This window comes from Lampris incognitus, chromosome 4 (genome assembly GCF_029633865.1).
Source record: "Lampris incognitus isolate fLamInc1 chromosome 4, fLamInc1.hap2, whole genome shotgun sequence".
In the NCBI taxonomy this organism is placed as follows: Eukaryota; Metazoa; Chordata; class Actinopteri; order Lampriformes; family Lampridae; genus Lampris; species Lampris incognitus.
In genome coordinates, this window is record NC_079214.1 from 57890811 (window position 1) to 57911701 (window position 20891).

The following is a 20891-nucleotide window of genomic DNA, read 5'->3' on the forward strand; positions in this document are numbered from 1 at the left end:
GCATATCCCCACATCGGTAGAGCTCCCACCGCTGTCCCTTAACGAGTGAACCGTGCGTGTGCGTGTGCGTGGTACGTTGCGGATGCCCGCTCCGGTTCTCGCGGCGGAGTGCAGGTGGAAAGAAAACCTACCAAACTTCGACACCGAGGTCTGCGGTGCATCCTGGGAAATCAACCAACATGGGGATATGAAACCACGCAGCGCCCAGCGCAGTCCTCGTCGATGACGGGACGGGAGCAATTTATCGGCGGATTTGGCAAGGCAAAGAGAAGCCGATCAAAGCAAGGGGGGTCGGGGTTTGCTTCCCCCCTCCCACCGGGATTTTATCGCGCGGCCTCTATCGATCGATCAATCGATCAATCAATCAGTCACACGCGACCCCAAAAAAACGGGACTTGTTTTGGTTTTGGGGGGGGGAGGGTACAGCTACGATGTGCTTGTGCTGCCGCGGCTCGTCCACACAGCTCCGGGGCGGAAGTGAAGCTCTGGCCGGATGATGGACAGGACTTACCCGGGCTCCGGCTTCGCGGACACGCTGGCTCCCCCAGCGCAGACCGGAGCCTCTGCTTGGGCCTACGAACGTAGCGCAGCGAGCGTCAAACCAAGGTAAAAGGGGGGTGGGGGGAGGATGAAGGAGAGGGCGGGTCGGCTTCCAAAGAAAATTTCGGTGATGGGAGGCCTAGCGCGGCTTCGAGATGAAAAGGCGCCGGGAGGGGGGGGGGGAGAGAGAGAGAGAGTGTGTGTGTATGTGTGGGGGGGTGGGGGGCGTCTATTTGCTGCATTCAAAGGGCTTATTAAAGTCGGAGCTGCCGTTGCAGTGCGTTCTTTAAGAGTAGCTAACCCACGTCTGTTTTTGTTGTCGGCCCCCCCCCCCCCTCTTTCTTTTCTTACGGGGAGTTGGACATGTCGTTAACCACTTGGTAAATATCGTTCGTCCACCCTCGTCTCGGTCGCTACGGCCGATGTTAACCGACGCCGAGGTGGATTGGAAATCCGCCTTTACCCCCCCCCCCGACAACTAGCTAGTTAATGTGTCCGTCATGCTAAGCGGCTAGCGTTACCTAAACTGGCGCACCACGTCGGCCCTTTCCCCCCCCCTTGACCCACAGGTGCTTGTTACCAAGATCCCCCAAAAAACTGGGCAGACGCTGTTCATTTTTAGGAAAAAGGCGAGTTAGACACGTCTTTACAAGCCGCACACGTAGCGATGCCTGTTTCACACAGCAGGCGTGTCAACTCGAGTCTTAAGCGTGTTTTGTGTGTACCACGTTTATGATGTGCACTCCCGACCAAGATTTTAAAAAAAAAATGGCATACTCCGCACACTGAGCACCACGCTGCAATGTTGCCTAAGTTTTAAGGTTCACCTTAACTCCGTGTTGTTATTGCACACAGTCGAGTGTCTGGGTAACATGCCAGATGTCTCCATTGGCTACTGAATCTGCTTAATTGATGAGAGACCCTATCCGGGAAGGTAATTGTAGTATTTGCCTCAAAAAAAAAGAAAAATCAGATTTAACTAACCACTGCTGACAGCATTACACCCACTGTGGAGGTTCAGCAGTTATGCATTCAGTCTATCGGTCCTTTACAGCTCAGGGTAGGGGTTGGCCAATACCGACAGAATCAGATCTCACAGTGTTTTCGCCTGCATAGCTATCGATAATGTGACACTATTTTGAGTGTGACAATCGGTGCTTTCGTTATTTACAAGCAACATTTTGAGAAATGATCTTTAGAAATGTGGATGTGATGACCAAGCATGTAGAGGCATTCGTTGTTTTCATCAAGCTGAAACAGAGTTAAGTTCAGAGAGTCGACTGTAGTGTGGCCTTTAAGACCAGACAATGACAATATTTAAGTTATATCAAAATATTATGATAACCATATTCCCAAACGGTATCTAGTCTCATATTGCAATATCAAAATTATATCGATATATTGCCCAGCTCTACTCTCAGGTCTTCATCAAGCCTTTCAGTGACCAGTCTGGAAGGTGGGAGTCGATTAAACAGAATGATACTGAATACTTGTCTTGGCAGGTAGATGTTCACAGTGACCTGTCTCCCTCTCCACGTCACTCACAATATAAAATCTCATCTAAGTTTCCCAAGTTGGTGTTGTATCAAAGTTTTGTGCTAACGGAACAAACAAACGGACACTTAATATGTGTACAAGCTCCGTCTCTGAAATCAAAAAGTTGAAGTGCAGCAGCAGAAAGGAAGTGAGAAGGAGAAGATGGGATAATTTGAAGGGGGACAGCAGAACAACCTGTTTTACATGCTCTGCCTGCTAATGTGGGAGAGTCATGTCATGGCAGTCTCTCTGACAAACTACAATAATAAGAGACTGAGGTAGAGTTGACCAATATTGGAAAAAAAATATTGAAATAGCTGTTTTATGTGATATGTGTTGCATGTTAAAGAGAAAAAAGAAGTTGGACAATTTCATCAGATATATGCAGCTTTTAACTTTCAGAGCTCCATTTGCAAAGAATTAGTTGGTGTTTCTCCATAGCAAAGCAGAATGGTTCTGAGGACAGAACAAAACCATTCCAGTGGCAAGTTCATTAAGCAAAGGAATCAGGAATCAAGAACACTTTTATTTGTCATTTCACATCATGCACTTGCGTACATGAAATGAAACGAAATGCCGTTTCCCCAGCCCACAGCAGTACAACACAAAGATAAAAACACATCCAAAAACCACAAGAACACACATATCCAAACCAACACATATCTCCAACATGCACATTAGTGCATGGTTTGGTGCAGAATGGTTCCAAACCTTGCTCATTTCTGGATTTTTGGCACTGACAACTGTGCTGAACGTGGCAAGATCATGCTGTTGGGAGGGTAGTGATGCCACGTCTCATAAAGCGTTGATATCCTACAACAGCATAAGTAGATGAACGCCGTTGCGTGGCGTGATTTGTGGTAGTCTTTCTGTGGGATTTCCTAGTTCTGATTTTAACTCCAGTGCTAATGGAAACGCAAAAGATAACCATGCGCATGACTCAATGCCGGCCCAGCACAGCATGCAGTGGACTCATTATGGCCTCAGCATGATAATGGAAAAAGGGTATATTCCTTGAGTAGTTATCGGTTGATTTTAGAGGGTAAAGTAAGACAATTGTTAAAGAAATCATTAACATCATTATCATCTAAATGTTATGTCAGGTGTGCTTGAATAATTTTCTTCAAGAATGTCATTAAAAAGAAGACATTGCTAGATTGTGTTCTCTATCAAGCTGTAAGAGGTTTAGCCCAGCATGACTGATGTGCCCAATTTGCTTAACATTGCGTCCTCTGCAATTGACTATGGCACATGTAGGCTATATTGCAATATTGATTCTGAAATGATAGATTGTTCAGCCTCTGAATTGGGAAAATCCTTTTTTTCTGTGTTATATGAAAAAAGCCCTGCAAACTATTTTAATCATCTAAAGTATCAGTTTATGTACATTGTGCTATTAGTATTTCAAAGTTATTAGTAAAATTAGGGGAGAGGAGTTTTGTGAGAGCGAAAATGGCAGAGTTGCCAACTTCCTGAAATGAAAATAAGGAACGCCGGCGGGGGTGGCTTAGACTGAGGCGCTTCAACTACTGTGGACCTGTAACAAATATTTGAATGCTCATTTTGTTCAAAACGACGGGTCTTGCTCTTACACCTGCATTACCCATCAGTAGTAGACCTATGTAAAGATATAACATCAATATGCTCACACACCTGCCTCTCACTCCGATGGTTTTCTCCGAATGCATGTTGTTTGATGTCAGGAACACTTTATTTGTCACATTATGTCACAAATTCCTGCGTGACTAATGGAGAAAACCAGGTGGCGTACAGTGCAGTTGGCCTTGAACACATTGGGCTTGAACACATTCTCACTCATGCATCCCATTGATATTGGTAATCATTTTTCCATTCCGTTCTGTATTTTTGTAATCTCTCTTCTTTTTTTTCTTTTTCTTTTTTTTTTGGCCGGAGGACTACGCTTGCAGGTTGCCATTTTTAAAAATCTCATGCCATTGTCATGCATATCGTAGCAACACTGTCCCTCAAGAGTGCATTCTTTATTTGGGTAGTGGAACATAACCTGACAGACAGGCTGAGGGATAACAGAGCAGGAGGGTTTCCTTCTGTCTCATACAAATCGCCCCGTCTTAGTAATTGCAATATTTCTCTCCCATAGATTTGCACTGAGTTGATTCCCAAAAATACGGAACAAAGTGTGTCCCATAGCAGTTTAATACAGAACGTGTCTTTTAGTTTCCAATTACAGGATGATTCTGTATTTTACGGGTTGGTTGGCAACCCTGGTCTGTATGCATGTGTGTTTTGGAGGGGTAGAAAAGAGGCAGATGACTCCAACTCGGCTCTGTGTTCTCCTTCAACAGATGTTTGCCTCCTGGCAAGAAGGCCACACTAAGATCAGACTTGCTGAAACTGATTCTTTGACTGCACCCCACTTTCTTTTAGAAGATAAATTCGTTGAATTATTCGCTGTTGTACTTAAGCTTCAGCATTTGCTATTGTGTTCAAATTTTTCATATTTTTGTATACTGGCCCAGTTTTTATGTCAGAATAAATGAAGGGGAAACTCCTTTTTTATTGTTATTATTTTTGTAGAATTTGACAAGGTTTACTGTTTGACTACCTAACCCAATTTCAGTCATATCTGTTTAAAGTGTTGGTAGAGTGGGCAAACTTAAAAGCTGCAGCCAAAGATTTATAAGCTTTAGGTGGTGGTAATTTCCCATCTGTGATACTACTACTACTTTTGGCTGCTCCCATTTGGGGTTGCCACAGTGGATCATCCGTTTCCATTTCTTCCTGTCCTCTGCATCTTCCTCTGTCACACCAGCCACCTGCATGTCCTCTCTCACCACACCCATAAACCTCCTCTTTGGCCTTCCTCTTTTCCTCTTCCCTGGCAGCTCCATATTCAGCATCCTTCTCCCAATATACCCAGCATCTCCCTTCCACACATGTCCAAACCATCTCTGTCTTGCCTGTCTTGCTTTGTCTCCAAACTGTCCAACCTGAGCTGTCTCTCTAATATACTCGAGTCGTTCCTAATCCTGTCCTCCTTCGTCACTCCCAGTGAAAATCTTAGCATCTTCAACTCTGCCACCTCCAGCTCCCCTACTGTCTTTCATCAGTGCCACTGTCTCCAAACCATATAACATAGCTGGTCTCACTACCATCTTGTAAACCTTCCCTTTAACTTTTGCTGGTACCCTTCTGTTGCATGACACTCTTCTCCACCCACTCCATCCTGCCTGCACTCTCTTCTTCACCTCTCTTCTGCGCTCCCCGTTACTTTGGACAGTCGACCCCAAGTATTTAAACTCATATGCCTTCATCACCTCTACTCCTTGTATCCTCACCATTCCACTATCCTCCCCCTCGTTCACCTGTATCACCATCTGTGATACTAATGCTACCAAAACCTACAGGTCTGTTGTCCTCCTGATGTTCATTAGCATCAGAGCACCAACAGCCTGGGTCATTGGTTAATGTGTATGAGTCACATCTGTAGTAACATAAATTGAGTGCTCTGTACTGCTTCCTGGGGGTATACAGGCAGCTCAAGGAGGATGTTGTTAACTTTCCCAAAACAACAGGCGTTAGAGTAAATTGACTTTTTTGTCTAATAGTGTGTGACAGACAATGGGGGACTGAGTGTGATTGTGGATCATTTTCATCGTATCTTAAAGAATTATGTGGCCCAGTGGTGTGGATCAAGAAGTTTTTACTGCTTAACTAGACCTTTTAAATGACTGACATTTTGAATAGCCAATGTTGAGCTTGACACCCTTTTGAATGTCTGCTTCAAAGCGCTGTTATTATCATCTGTGTTCTGCAAGACGGGGCATGGCAGACTTCAGATGGTGAAGGAGTTTGTCACTTAATATATTTAACCCCAGGCTTTGCTGAATGATCAGTTCAAAACCATATTGGGATATGCTTTGGGTAATGATCTGGGCTAGTTTGATAGGCTTTCCTCCATAAATGCATTTGGAGCTCTTACATGTATTTGTTATTGCAGTTCCAGTTATGGTGCGGCACACCTTGACACGGAGCTCCAGCGGCAAAGTTATGCCTCTACCCATCAGCTTTCCACCTACACTACATCACACCATCCAGCAGGTCTGTCAGCAATTGCATAAGGATTAATCATAACAGCCATGCCTGTGTTTTGATTACTACAGTAATAATCCAATTGAATGATCCAATTGTGCAATGTTAGTCTGTCAGGTTGTTTATTTCTTTTGTAATCTCCATCTTCTTACTATGTCAGGAGCATTTGACTCGAGCGGTAATTCCTCTGAGACCTCAATCATGAGCTTCCTGTCTGCCATGGAGTCTAGAAGCCTTCAGGCTGGTCCTGTTAGTGCCTCACTGCTCCCACCTTTTAGGACCCCATCATGGGCTGCTGGTAAGAAAAGATGCATTATTTTTCAGTGTTTTGTTTTTTTTGTAATTGGGATACCAAAGAATCTCAAATATCGATGCTCTATGCAAGTGTCATATTCTGTTGTAACACATAGGCTAATAGCTTGACTATTGAAAAACTTACATGGAATACTGATATAATCTGGAAAAGAGATTACCACTTTCTTGAGGATGCATAGTTTCCATGGTGATGCTCAGAATATTGTCAGTTTATGTAAGTGTTATTGAATGCAGTTAACATGGGAATTTCCTTCCAGAAGTCTTATTCATATTATTCTTATTAAAGTTTGGTAACGATTTACATTAACTACATTACATGACACTTTACACGGCTCATTCATTACACGGCTATAGACAGTCTGTAGATATGCCATAACTGATCCAGTGTGCGTCATAAAGATTTTAATCACATGTTATGATTCCACTTCGCGGACCAATAATTCTTGTTAGGCCCACTGACTGGTTTCTTGCCTCCACTAATGTCTTCTGTTGCTGTATGCTTGATGATTATATCATACATATATATATCATACATAGCTGGAGAGCTGAATACTCACTCAGTCCAGATGAGAAGTAGGCCTAACACAAGAATTATCAGCCTACTAGTACTACTATTGGAGTGCTTCACTGGTGTGCTGTCATGTAACCCCCCCCCCCACCCCCTGGCGATTTCGAGTAGCCGTGATTGGAGGATATGAAAATAGAAACGATCGCCCAACCTTACTTGTGTTGTCTTCATTCTATCCATTGCAGGTACCAACTCCTCAACGACAGAGCTGTATCTGACTGGTGCCCTGCCTTCTACTGCCACTTTCCCCTCTCCTGCTGCTCTTTCAACATACCAGCACACTGGTGCCTTCCCTTCCAGGAGTTTTGCTACCACCCCCTCACTAGCCCTCCAGGACCCTGCCTTCAGCACTTCTACCAATGGCCTGTTCTCTCACCATGACCCCCTCCTCCACCTCAAATCCAGTCAGACTGTCCTCCCCACCGCACTGGCCTTCAACCACCTCTCTACCCCTTCATTGGGCTCTGCTCTCCCTGTTCAGTCATCAACCTACCGCTCTGCCCAAGAGTCAGCCCCCCACCTCCTTCAGCCCCAGTTCAGCCTTTTACCTTCTGCCCTGCCTGCTACCCATGCTGCTGCCCAGCCTTATGGGGCTGCAGTATTCTCAGGCTCCATTGAAAGAGCACTTCAACGTGAATGTAGTGTGATCAAACACCACCAGAGGCCCTCTAGTAGCCACACAGCCTCAGAGCAGCTACCCAGCTCACAGCACTCCTTGCAGGGTTACTTGGGCTCAGGCAGTGATGCGGAGGTATCCTACCAACAGGACCAGTCCCGTCAGACCCCAGTGTCCTGCAGTTCCTCTACAGGGGTAAGCTCCTCTCAAGGGGTTAACAGTGCTCCACAGCCCAAAACGGACTCGGCAACTCAGGCCTATTCATCCACTTTAGCAACCAAGGCTAAAGATTCCTCTTCTAAACTAGCAACGCATCCCTCTGGGGGAGGCGAGAATCATGGCCACTCACAGAGCCTGACAGGGGGCTCCCCTGAGACCTTTTCTTCCCCAGGACAGAAACAGATCTCAGTAACTGCTAGCCAGCAGTCAGTTCAGCTGCCCAGCCTGCTGTCCAACAGTCTTTCTCAAACCTATATCAGCTCCAACACCCAGCCCCTACCTTCCCACCCAACCTCAGACAAACTTCCTTCCCTTTATAAGACTCTGCCTTCCTTCTCTAGCCAGTCTGGTAGTGTAGCATCCACTAGTCAGACCATTGTTTATTCTTCAAATCCTGGACTTGGTCAGGTACAGGAGGCTCAGTATGGAGCACAGGTACAGGGCTTGTGTCAGGTGAATCTCTCAGAGGCTTACCCCTCTTCCCACTCTCAGGGTACCGCTAGTGTAACTTACTCATCTCAATCACACGGGCAAGCTTCAGTCACTCAGTCTCATAGCTATGCTACAGGACAATCCCTGAACCCTCATTACCCATCCACATGTGCACAGAGTCTACCCTCATTAAATTCTACACAGGGTTACACCCTGATGCAGTCCTCGGTGGGAGGTAAATCCGATAGCACTCTGTCCCAACAGCAAACGCAATCTCAGAAATACCTTTTGTCTACTCCATCATCAAGCTACTCTTCGGATGTTCACGCACAAGCCTTACTGAACGATATCAGACCCGCAGCACAGGATCTAAAGCCCAACTATGGCAAACAGAAACTTGAAGAGCTTCCTATTCAAGACCTTCAGGGCCTTCAGCAAGCCCCCATGGAGAACCCTGCAGCAGACAGCAACATGGCTGCCCATGACAATGTGGTCTATGTTGTCTCAAAAATGGATGACCGCTGCAAAGCACAGAGTGTTATCCGGAGCAATTCACGCTCCGAGGAGCAGCAAATGGGACTAAGTCATACAAACATGGCCCAGGTAAAAGATGAAAGGATGGGCCCTCTCAGCCAACAGCACATACAGTTAAGCAGTGCCAATTGTCGGGGGACAGCTGACCCCAAAACAAGTAATTCCAGTATTGTTTCTTCCCATTTACCCCTTGGTGCAGAGCAGCTCAAACAGCACTGTGTTCTGCTCAAATCCCCTGAGCCACATCAACAAAACCACCAAAACGGCACTCAGGCCCAGATTCAGACTTCAATAGCCCAGACCCAGTTCATCAGGGTCCCGAGTGCCCAGGTTCTTCTTGAGCCCAACCAGATGATTCTTCTCCAGCAGCCACTTGTACAACCTGTTAACAACCCTCCGAAAGTAGCATTGGCGCATATGCAGGCCAGCCAAGGTTCTGGGCCTGTTCATGTGCAGTACCTTCAGATGGATCGGGAACTGATGAGCTCCAGCGTTGGTGAAAGCCAGAGTCAACAGGCTGCGATAGTGTCTGTACAGACCTCAGGAAGTGCTGATTCCTCTAAACACCTTGTACCCTCAAAAGACCATTACAATCAGTCAGCAAGTCAGCAGTCACATGATAGCAAGAACCACTTTGTGCTCAACTCCATCTGTTTCCCTGACTCTATGTTACTGTCAGATGACAGAAATATTCTTTCCAATGTTGATGATATCCTGGCTGCCACAGTAGCTGCCTGCGGTGTGACACCACAGGACTTTGTCAAAGCTACATCCGCTGCCGAGGGTGAAATGGCAGTCATGGCAAACCCTGTAGACTCCAAGTGTCACTTCCAGACTGTGGACATGAGACACATGTCACCTAGTTTCTCCTCAGCACAACAACCAATCATTGCAAACACTAACACTCACACTATGACACTAAATGGAGGTCAGATGGTCACAGAATGTCAGAGACAGCCTGCTCAACTACATAATGGTTCTGACCTGAACCCAAATGGAGATGGAGGGAGCTCAGAGAATGACTACCCCTTACAAAGCCAGGTGTATGATCCATCAGGGCTCCACAACAGCGTCCGGGGGAACATAAAGGGTATCAAAAGTGAGGACAGTCTCACAGAGAGTCCAGGTACTGAATGCTTTCCAAGAAAGAAGGTGCGCTCCAAATCCTTAACAAAGTCAGCTGGTTCCGAGGATGAGAATGGTCAGACCAAGCCAACCAAACGCAATGGGCCGGCTAAGCGGCAGAACTCCCGGGGTAGTGACACAAATCCTCCATCTGCCTCACATGCTGTCTGTGATGGCTATCAGCAGCAGGAGAGAATCAGGCAAAAGATCCGGGAAGTGGAAGAGAAACAGCCAGAGGTCAAAACTGGATTTATTGGCTCCTTCCTTGACTTCCTGAAGTCCGGCCCTAAACAGCAGTATTCCCCTAGTCCAGCAAGGACTATCAGTCGCCCCAGAAAGCCATCCACCTCTTCAAGACAACCCTCATGCCCCTTACCTCCTCTGCCTCCAAAACTACAGTCTCCAGCAGGAGCTTTGATTCCCCAGGAGGGCCATGAGGGACATTGTCAGCAGAAACGTCTAGATGAGGATCTGCAGAAGAACTTAGACACTCTGCCTTCATTCAGCTCAGACGAAGAGGAGAATATAGGGAAGAATCAGGCCCTGAGGAACAGTATCAGTTCAGCCCTGTCATCCCTGGATGAGTCTTCAGATAGGAGGCCTAGAACAGGTAAGATCCCTCCCAACTGAGTACAGCGTAGTCCTGAAATTAAATATTGATGTCATGAATTAAGTTCGGCTTGTCTACAATTACTAGTTGAGACTAGAATTTTTCACACTGATCAGTCTGCAGTTTCACACTAATGTAAAGGTAAAACGACAGTTAATTATGATAACTGGGGGGTGAAATCACTATAGGTAGTTCTTGAAGACCAGAATCTTTTTTTTTTTTGTAATTGAATTGCTAGCACCACGATAATATGATACTCAAATGACAGAAGTCTACAATGACAGACTTCCTTTGAGTAGCTCCTGGCTCTACATTGGCATCGCTTGATTCATCAGTCATAATTCTCATTCTTAGAAATGGTTCTCATTAACAAATACAGATTTTGCTGTAACACTTCCTTTGCCCACATTATTCATGTTATTCTACTCACATCTTCACTTAACTCGTGTGTTGTAATATTTGTATATAGTCCAGGATAAGTTGAAATGTAAGCCTGCCTATTTCAGGACCATGCTGTACTTCTTGCCTTTTGAATTACAATTCAAGCAAAATATGATTTGGGAGTATTCAGTTTCTCAGTTAAAGAATGGTCACGATTCTTAATCATTTTTACCCCTTTGACTATAAAAATTAAAACTTTATTTTTTTTTTGGATATTTCCGCCCCTTTTTCTCCCAATTGTACTTGGCCAATTACCCTATTTTTCCGAGCTGTCCTCATCGCTGCTCCACCACCTCTGCCGATCCGGGGAGGGCTGCAGACTATCACATGCTTCCTCCGATACATGTGGAGTCGCCAGCCGTGTCTTTTCACCTGACAATGAGGAGTTTCACCAGGGGGACGTAGCACGTGGGAGGATCACGCTATTCCCCTCAGCCCCCCCCCCCGAACAGGCGCCCTGACCGACCAGAGGAGGCGCTAGTGCAACGGCCAGGACACATACCCATATCCGGCTTCCCACCCAGAGACACAGCCAATTGTGTCTGTAGGGATGCCCAACCAAGTTGGAGGTAACACGGGGATTCGAACAGACAATCCCTGTGTTGGTAGGCAATGGAATAGACGCCCAAAAATTAAAACATTTAAGGTAGACAAGTTCATTTAAGATAGCCGGGCTCTTAAATGTCTTCAGTAAGTAAAATGTGACCAGCTTTTTTTCAATGTTTAATGTCCAGGGATTTAAAAAAAAAATTTTTTTCAAAACCTAGCTGTTTTTTTTTGCAACCTACTCTAGACAACAGAATTTCTGGCTTTGTGAGGACGCCAGACCAAGCTCCAAGTATGCTGCAGCCTGTCACTGAGACCCCGGTGCAACAGCAGGCAGCTCCTAAACAGAACACAGACGGCACCTCGACAGGAGGTACCATGTCATTGGCTCAAGAGGGATTGAAGAAGACGACCACAGGCCAGTTGGCACTCCAGTTATCCAACGTTGCTGTTGAAGGACTGACTGATGAGGAGCTATCAGACAGTGGAGGGGAGGGAATGTACCGGGAGAGAGATGAGTTTGTCGTCAGAAATGAAGATATTGAGAACCTGAAGGTATGGCCAAGAATACAAACCATGGATGGCCATGGTAAATCAAGGTTTTTGACCTTTGAGTGCTTTTTCTTGTTACTTGGCAGAATGCATCCCTGCTACCAAAATATATGTACAGTAGTGACGTGCAGAGTTCTGTCTAGATTAGGCTTGGGTGATTTAGAGGAATATATTGGAAATCGGTGGTTGGTTTTGTTTTGTTTGGGGTATTTTTGGTGATTTTTTTTTTTTTTAAAGTTTTAATTTTTTTAATATATATATATATATATATATATATATATATATATATATATATATATATATGCGATATTTATCCTTCTATTTTGCTAATTTAATGTTTTGCCTCCTTGACAATTCAACTTGGTAAACAGTCAACCTGTAAAGCGCAATTCAAAGTGTGCGCAAATAGGAACTGGCAATTGGAGTTTAGCCATATGCATGTTCTTTTTGCACTGATTCCCGACGAGTCTTTCACAAAACAGGGCAATGACTAAACGAAAATTAAGCCGTCTTCAGTGGTTGCTGTCCGATCGATTTGGTGCTGAAAAGCAACGTCAATTCATAAATCACATTTGAGAACTAGAACAAAAACTGTATTTGCAGTTGTGCCCCTTGAAAATAGGTTTGGAAAAATGTGCCTTTGCATAATTTCGGGGAATTTTTATACAGAAAAATATTCAATAATTTCACTCTTATACAAAAAAAAATTATGCAAAAGCACATTTTTCCAAAGTAAGTGTTGTAATATAACCAACCAGAGGCAATTGATGTGTGACGTGATTTTGGGGACACTATACCGTATAAGAGTGAAGTTCCTGAATATTTTTGTAGTATCTCTTTTCGGTGTTGCACTTCTTAGATGGTCCCTGCACACTCTGTTATTTGTCCAGCTTGGAGGATGGCTCATGTTGGTGAAAATTAGGTTGAAGCTCATTTTCTACCTTTCTCTATGGTAGGAAAGGGGCGTTGTTTGTGTTTTAACAACATTTTGCTTATGAATTGATCCAGGAAGTTTGGCTGTGAATGAGTGCATGGATTGCAAATCCGAGGGCACGGTTTACAAATCTGTGGGCATGGAGTCCTAATTCATGGGTACAGTTTATGAATCCAAGAGCACGGCTTATAAAATGTCACACGCATTTCTAAACCAAGTACAGATTTACACATGGGTTTTTTTTTTCTCAGCTAACCTCAGGGGGGCTCCATATGTGGCTGAGAGGGGCAGTTCTGTAATACAATCCCATGTCCCAGCTTCTCAGAAATTGAGTTAGTTAATGCTGAAGTTTTAGCTTTCTACTCAGATCATATTTAATTGTTTTACTGCTTCTGTGTTAGCAATGTGTCCGATGCCCTCTTATGAAGTTGGCAAATAGGGAAAGGGGGTCGATTCTGCGTTGTGCTCGGGTTAAAATGGACGGTACAGATTTTCTTCCTCAAGCTGGCTGTGCGATGCAGTGTCATTTTTTGTTGTTGAATGAATCATCAGGGCAATCACTTTTACCTCCCTAAGGAAATGTCAACACGTTTTCAGCTCTAAAAATGTAATTAAAAGTTTACTATCTCTAATCTTGACCCCCTCAGGAAGTGACATGGGCCTAGCTGAAAAGAATTAACTACCACTGGAGATGCCCACTTTATAACGCTACGTGTTGACTTTCAACAACAGCGACAACTTGGTGAGGAGGCTTCTCAGCCCTAATTAATGTGTGTGCACACTTGTGTGCAGGTGACAATGAGATCGGGGCAGGAGCCCCCAGCCATCTGGAAGGTTCAGAAGGCTCTGCTGCAGAAGTTTGTACCTGAGCTAAGGGATGGAAAGAGAGTGTTTTCAGCCACTAACAGCGTTAGTAAACACACATATGCAAATGAACACATTCCCTGCATGGCCGAACATACGAACATTAGAGAATATAATTTAAGCATTATATCCTGATTCTGCAATGGCTTTCATTTTACAAATCTTTTTGTGTATGTGTGTGTAGTATCTTGGATACTTTGGTGATGCTAAGACCATGTACCGGAGGGTGTATGTAAAGTTTCTGGACACGGTTAACAAGAGAGAGTATGTACGAGTTTGCAGTCGCAAGCCCCGCTGCAAGCCCATGAACTCTCTTAGGTAACGTAAGAGCACTGATTTGAAGTTCAATCTAATTTACTTTAGTGTATCTCCTCATTGGTGTCACCGTCTTTGTTGCATTACCCAGGGGTTCTCAGGTGAAGACCTTACTGGGGCTGACGACAACATCCTCCTCAGTTTCTCTTAGTCAAAAGCCCCGGCCCAAACAAACCAAACCAAGGGCAGAGCCCCCACCCAAGAAGAGGAGAAAGTGGAAAGAACAGTTCTCACCCACTCCCTCAGGCTCCTCTGCTGAGGAGGGTGGTGAGGATGATGGTGAAGAAGCATTTTGACTGTTGGCATCAAATCTTTATTTTTCTTGCTGCAATCCTTTCCCAAGGATTGTGAATTAATTCTCATTGTCTTGGTTTTTTTTCCATTTCATTTTTTCACTGCTCCCTCGCCTTCTCAGAGTTCATCCCTCCAGTGCCGTTTGCCTCACGGTTCCTCAACACTCGCACCATGAAGGAAACATTCAAGAGCTTCGTGGAGCTGCTCATCAGCGTTGCCGTGGATGAAGATGTGTTGACAGCACTTGAGAGGGAGAATGGTGAGAAAATTCCCATGTTAGACTTTCAGCTGTTCTCAGACAGAGTGGGAAGGGATTATCTAACATGGAATTAATTTAATTTGGGAATCGCTGAGCTGCTTTCCTTGTCTTGTTTTCAGATGAGTTACTGCTTCCTCATATGAAGAGAGTGGATGGGATGATCACTGATAACCGGAAACGCCTGCTTCACAAACTACACATGGGACAGTTCCTGAAGGTGGGTTGGTCTGTTGTGAGCACATTGTAAAACCCACCAAGGGGAGGAGGACTGGAGTTTTTCCATTAACAAGGCCGCATTGTAAACGTTTCACTTGTATCTGTCTTAAGGGTGCAAAAAGAGAAGTGAAGATCGGACAGTTTAGCAAGTTGTTCTTAAGTTGATTCCTCCCTCTGTGTGTTGACTAAATTCACTGGTTCTGTATTCGTTGCAGAACTGCAGCAGGAGAAATCCTGCTGTAGCTTCGATATTGGATTTGTGTGTTGTTGATGTAAGGAAAGGAAGAAGGACTGGATCCTAGGCTTATGTGTCTTTGAGTAACTTTCATCATGTGTGTTTAGACGGCCCTCGACAACTTCCCAGAGATCTCTGTGGTGACCGAGCTGAAGAAGGATGGGGAAACTCCGGCCTTTAAGGTGCGTCTCAGTGGGAAGGCCTACAACAAGAAGACCATGAAACCCTACAAGATGCTCAACAGAGTACCCTTGGTAAGACCATTAAACGAAGTCGGGCAACTGGAATCGTCATTTTGCAATCAAAAAACTATGGTGGCTGAGGGCTGCAAAACACAACATTTCACCAAACAAATTATGGTGGCAAACAAAATAACATTTAGATAGCAAAACCAGAAAAGGACAATACTTCTAAAAAGATAGAAGCATTTCACAAAACCTTTCAAGAATTAATATAATGTGATGAATACAAAGAACAAATTCCATGCAATATTAGGGGAACCAAATTAACAAAAGAAAAAATGGGGAGGGTAGCTACAAATCCTCTCATTGCTGTCATGGAAACAACACCGACCCTTTGTCCACAGTCAATAAAATTCTTGGCTACAGCTGGTTGTTATTCATAGGTCTGTGAATCCATCCACAGAACTCTTCAAGGATGGCAGGCTTGTTTTAAGTAAGTTTTTGTGTGCTTTTACACAGTGATGCTTTGATGTCACAAGTCTGAAATATATTGTTGTTGATGGCATGTAAATGACTTTCATAGAAATGCTTGGATAATTGCAATTGTGTCAGTCACTGTCTCACTTATTTCGCCAAGACTGTTGTAAAGCAAAAACAAACACGGAGAGTAGCAGTGAGAGGACTTGTACCTTCCCTTCCCATGTTGTCTTTTGTTCATTTGGTTAGACTAATATTGTGGTTTTAAATTTGATATTTTTGTTCACCTTTGTTGTATTGACTCCTGAATTATTTTTTATTACTACTATTATTATTATTCCTGAAGTACTATAATGCTTTTAGAAAAGTTGTCATTTCAAATTTCATATTGTTATCCAACTGTTATTTTGTTTACTGATCATTTCTTTTTTGTTGAGATGTTGCTGCCATGAACCGGTATAATGTTTGCAGGATTAAGGAAAAAGGATTCTCCTTTTTCATTTTTAAATCACTGTTGCCTTTTGATTAGGCAGCATCAATGTTTAAGGTTTGGATCGACAAAAACCACTGTATTCTCAGTAGCTGTCCAGCAGAGGGCGAAATGCAACCATTTCTTGTTTCTCATTTCAGCTCTCCTATACTGCAGACCTAAAGAACTGTTCATACTCCTATGCCATCTGTTTATGGAATTGGTCATCTGCATTTCCAAATATCATGGTAGAGTGTCCTAACATTTTTCCCTTTCTGCCTGAAGGAGTATACAGTGGACCAGCAGAAGACTCAGTGGTTCTCTCTATACCACTCTTTGCAACATTACAAGTATCACACATACCTCATGTGTAAAGATGAGGTAAGTTGTCATCCCACAGTCTCTCTCTCTCTCTCTCTCTCTCTCGGAACCTGTGTTCCACATAGGTGTGATTAGCTGGTCATTCACCGGGTCTATCTGTGATCTAACCCCGACTAGCATGTTGCGTTGAATTCATTGAGGGTTTTTTTTTGTGCCGTTGCACACACTGTAACTGATACATTCTCCGATGAATACTTTGTCATTACTTGACCGCTACAGCAATACTATTGTAGACTAGATAATTATTTCTCTGACATACAGTTGCATTTATTAATCAAGTCTAAATCGTGACCCGATCACGTGATGTGTATATAATGTCAAACACTGTCGTTTGACGTAACGTTCAGACAGATGGGTCAGAGAAACTGTGCTTTGCTGTAAAGTACCCTCATGCATGGCCTGCATGTGGTGCTGATGTTGAGAATTTGACCAGAGACCTCCTTTTAATGGGTCAGTGGCAGCATAATTTAGAAGTAGCCGCATACCATGGGGACTGAGTGGTTCGACGTAGACAAAGTCATGAACCCTGTGAGCAACTTGGGGCACATCGCTGGTGAAAAGACCACCTCAGTATCTAGACTAAAACTGGGTACTATTTTGGTGAAAAGTGAAAGATTGTTAGATGTCTATGGCAGCATGCTGTCTAGCTGCAGCTTAGATGGCTCTCAATGTTAGATTATGGCTAGTGTACATAGATATTTTATAAAATGCATATCATAAATATGGAAGCAGCAGAAGAACAAGCTTTCAAATGACATTTAAGTGCTTAAACTAAAAGTATGCTAGACTTAGCCTAACAGTATTTGAGCTCTTAGAGGGCTAAGCAGTCCTTACCATACATAGAGCCCCTAAAACGTAGATGACAGCTAGTGCGAACTAGTAACTAGCTTGCCATTTCAGTCATTGCTCTTGAGCGCACAGCTGAAGAGTAGGTTTTCCACTGCAGTCGTTTTTCAGTATTTTGGTTTTAGCTGAACCAATATCAAACAGACATGCAGTACTGTTTGAAACTTAGAAGACAATTGTCGCAACATCACACAACTAATTCTTCATGGAAGAGCGACTTTGTTTGGCATGAGCATTGCCTCTGTTTCAAAGATCTAATGTTCACCCCTTGGGGGTGGCAGTGGCTCAGGAGGTAGAGCAGGTCGTCTGGTAACTGGAGGGTTGCCAGTTCAGTCTTTGGCTCCTCTTGTTGAGGTGTCCCTGAGCAAGAATCCTAACTGCTCCCGACGAGCTGGTTGTTGCCGTGCATGGTTGACTCCACCATTGGTGTATGAGTTAGTGTGCATGGGTGATTGTGAGGCATTAATTACTTGTAAAGTGCATTGACTGTTGCAGCTAGAAAAGCGCTATATAAAATGCAGTCCATTTACCCTCTGGTAGCTGGTGCAGTATTTTGTTTTTGTTTTGAGAAGAGGGAAAAATGTAGTTATGTGTGATGTAGCTCTAATTGTGGCTATGTATCGCACCTGTGTGCTGTAGATAGTCTGATTAGATTTTGCAGGGAATCTAATCTGGAGACAATTTGACTCATTTTGTAACATCTGATCTTCTCGCTGATGGTCTCAGTTGCTCATGTCGGTCATATAGAGGCTTCAAGCTGATCAGATGGAGGCTGATGAATTAAGTGAAAAACTCGTCATAGCAGCTTTAATCAATGGGTAACAGTTTGTATGATTATGTATGACAGAAAGGTCCCATAAAGAACCCCCCCCACCCCACTGAATTTTATTTTTAGTGACTGGTTCAATTCTTAGGCCAGTATGTGCTTTTAGCCTTGTTAAACGGCAACACAAAATATGGACTTCAATGCATGTCATGTCAGTTGAAATTGGAATAAATGGCATCATAATCAAAGTTTTTTTTTTTTGGTCATATTGTACAGCCCTACTTGCCTCTGTCCAGTGTCAGACTGATGCCCTTGTTTTTGACGTTGCCTTGCAGATAGCGTCTCTTCGAGTACAGGCCGGCGAGCTGGGGCAGGAGGAGACCGTTCAGAAGTGTTTACAGAACGGAGCCTGGGTAGAGGGGCTCTTCGACCGCTTTGGCGAACTACTCAACCAAGTGCAGCAGGTCTGCCGATAGCCCAGCTGGTGACTATGAAAGAAGAGAAGAATAAGAAAAGCTTTTCCTACGGGAGAGCGGTCTGCTTGTTGCCTCAGAGGGCAGGATGCAGGGGACTGCAAAGGATGGTGGAAGAGTGATACTCCTCTAGCCTCTGAGATATTTGTATCTGGGACCTTTCCACTGACATTACTGAGACTGCCGAGGCCCTGTAGCCCAGACGGAGGCAGTAGAGGAAGGAGTGGGGTGGGGAGCACAGCATCCCTCCCAGTAGAAGCTCGGACCGCAGTAACAGAGGGCACAACTTTGGTGTGGGTCAGCATTTTGGAGGACCTCATAACAACTTTCTATGGTCTTTGTCATTTCTTTTAGTTACAAGCCAACTGCTAGAGGATTTTTTTTTTAAACATTTTTAGTTTATATATAAAAAAAATCAGTCTTTTTTTATATAAATCAAGAAAGATTGTAACCAACAAGCATGCACTAGATAGAGCAATTAGCATAGCAAGTAGAGGACATTAAATCAGAATGCAGAACCTCTATTTCCTACAGTAAACATATATCATGCTTAAATACAAAGAAGCTGATTTATTGTAAAAATTATATATATATATAAATATATATATATAATCATAGATATATTTACTGTATTTGAAACATCCATTTTGTAATGGAGCACCAAACTTATATAAATAATGTACATTTTGTAAAAAAAAAACAAAACAAAACAAAAACAGCGCAGTTCAGTTTGTTGCAATAATTATTTTAAGAAAGGATTTCATAAACCACAGTATAGATACACACTTATCTTTTCTGCTTGAAAAACAATTTTGCTTATATCAAATTCTGATCCTGATGGAGTTAGTGCAATTCCAGTTCCTACTTTTTATGATGTATCTGGTAATAATGTTATTACCTTGTTTTATTTGAGGGTAAAAGAAGAAAAAAAGAAGATAAATTTGTCTATACTATTTCTTCACAAACTTGCATTTTATCACAAATAGAAATATTTTTCACAGATGGAACTAGTGTTATAATGGTTGCTTATTCATTACGGTTTTTAAGACACTTTTTTCACTTTTTTTCCCAGAGAGATTTCCTAAATCACCTTTTTGTATGTCTGCTACCAATTTTTTGCTATGGTATATATGAAATCTTGCAAAGATGCAATTTGTAAATTGGAAGCAAAACATTACCCATAATATGAGTTCCGGCACGTTGTCTCTGACATTTGCTGCCAACAACATACCCTTTACATATAGGCTTTTTTATCACATTTGAGCCAACACATTATGAAAGTGAAGTAGTTTAAAATGGTTGTATGGTGGCAAGCTTTTCACGGAGCAGCCTCATTGATCCTTAAATTTCACAACATTTGGAGCCACTTCAGTGCCAAAAAAAAAATCTTACAAATTGCATCTTCTTCACAGGATCCAAGAAGCTGCATTTTTGAATCATTTCTGCTTTTCAAGTGTAGTTACACTGCAATTATTTTCTAATGTGAAAATAAATTTCCTACTTAATGTAGATGTTGTGCTCATGGAAGTCAGAAGACCATGAATCAAATAAAACTACATGCCATCGAAAGAAAAGGAATTTAAGACATGGCATTGTGCCAAGCGCACAGGTTATAAGCCATTTCTAGCCTCATCATGACATCACTTTGGGAGGTGGCTGATCAAATCCAGCCAATCGGTTCACACAGTCACGACCTTCAAACAGTGACCATGTGAACTGATGTGCTGGAACAACAGGTGAATGTGATGAACTATTTGACAGAGAACCTGACTGAGATCCACTGGTCTGGGTAGTTGCTTGGGTATGGGACATTAACTAATACATACAGAGAACCTGACTAAGATCCACTGGTCTGGGTAGTTGCTTGGGCGTGGAACATTAATACATAGGATCTGATGTATGATATTTCTGTATGTTGGAGGAAAGGATGTTGGGTGCGATTATTGGCTGAGTTGTTTATGAGGTCATCCACTGAGTATCATCCTCCACTCCACAGCCACGTTCAATTTCTTTGAATTGAGCCCACAATACCTCCAGAAGGCTTGATGGGGAATTCTGGTGTCCTGGAGCCACCC

General features: G+C 43.4%; 1 protein-coding gene across 1 annotated transcript; it reads left to right on the plus strand.

The window, feature by feature from the left end:
• Positions 1–173: 173 nt before the first annotated feature.
• Positions 174–20374, plus strand: qser1 (glutamine and serine rich 1). The gene is made up of 13 exons (XM_056278338.1): positions 174–606; positions 6056–6156; positions 6308–6445; positions 7216–10566; positions 11801–12108; positions 13832–13948; positions 14088–14221; positions 14310–14497; positions 14634–14771; positions 14891–14988; positions 15330–15476; positions 16636–16731; positions 18679–20374. Exons 1-13 carry the CDS (start codon positions 494–496, stop codon positions 18817–18819), a joined length of 5070 nt encoding a protein of 1689 aa, XP_056134313.1. The 5' UTR covers positions 174–493; the 3' UTR covers positions 18820–20374.
• The last annotated feature ends 517 nt before the right edge of the window (positions 20375–20891 follow it).

Coding starts and splice junctions, on each gene's coding strand:
- qser1 (XM_056278338.1), top strand. CDS start 494: ATGATGGACAGGACTTACCCGGGCTCCGGCTTCGCGGACACGCTGGCT. Junction 10,567..11,800: donor AGATAGGAGGCCTAGAACAG/GTAAGATCCCTC, acceptor AACCTACTCTAG/ACAACAGAATTTCTGGCTTT. Junction 14,772..14,890: donor AGCACTTGAGAGGGAGAATG/GTGAGAAAATTC, acceptor TCTTGTTTTCAG/ATGAGTTACTGCTTCCTCAT.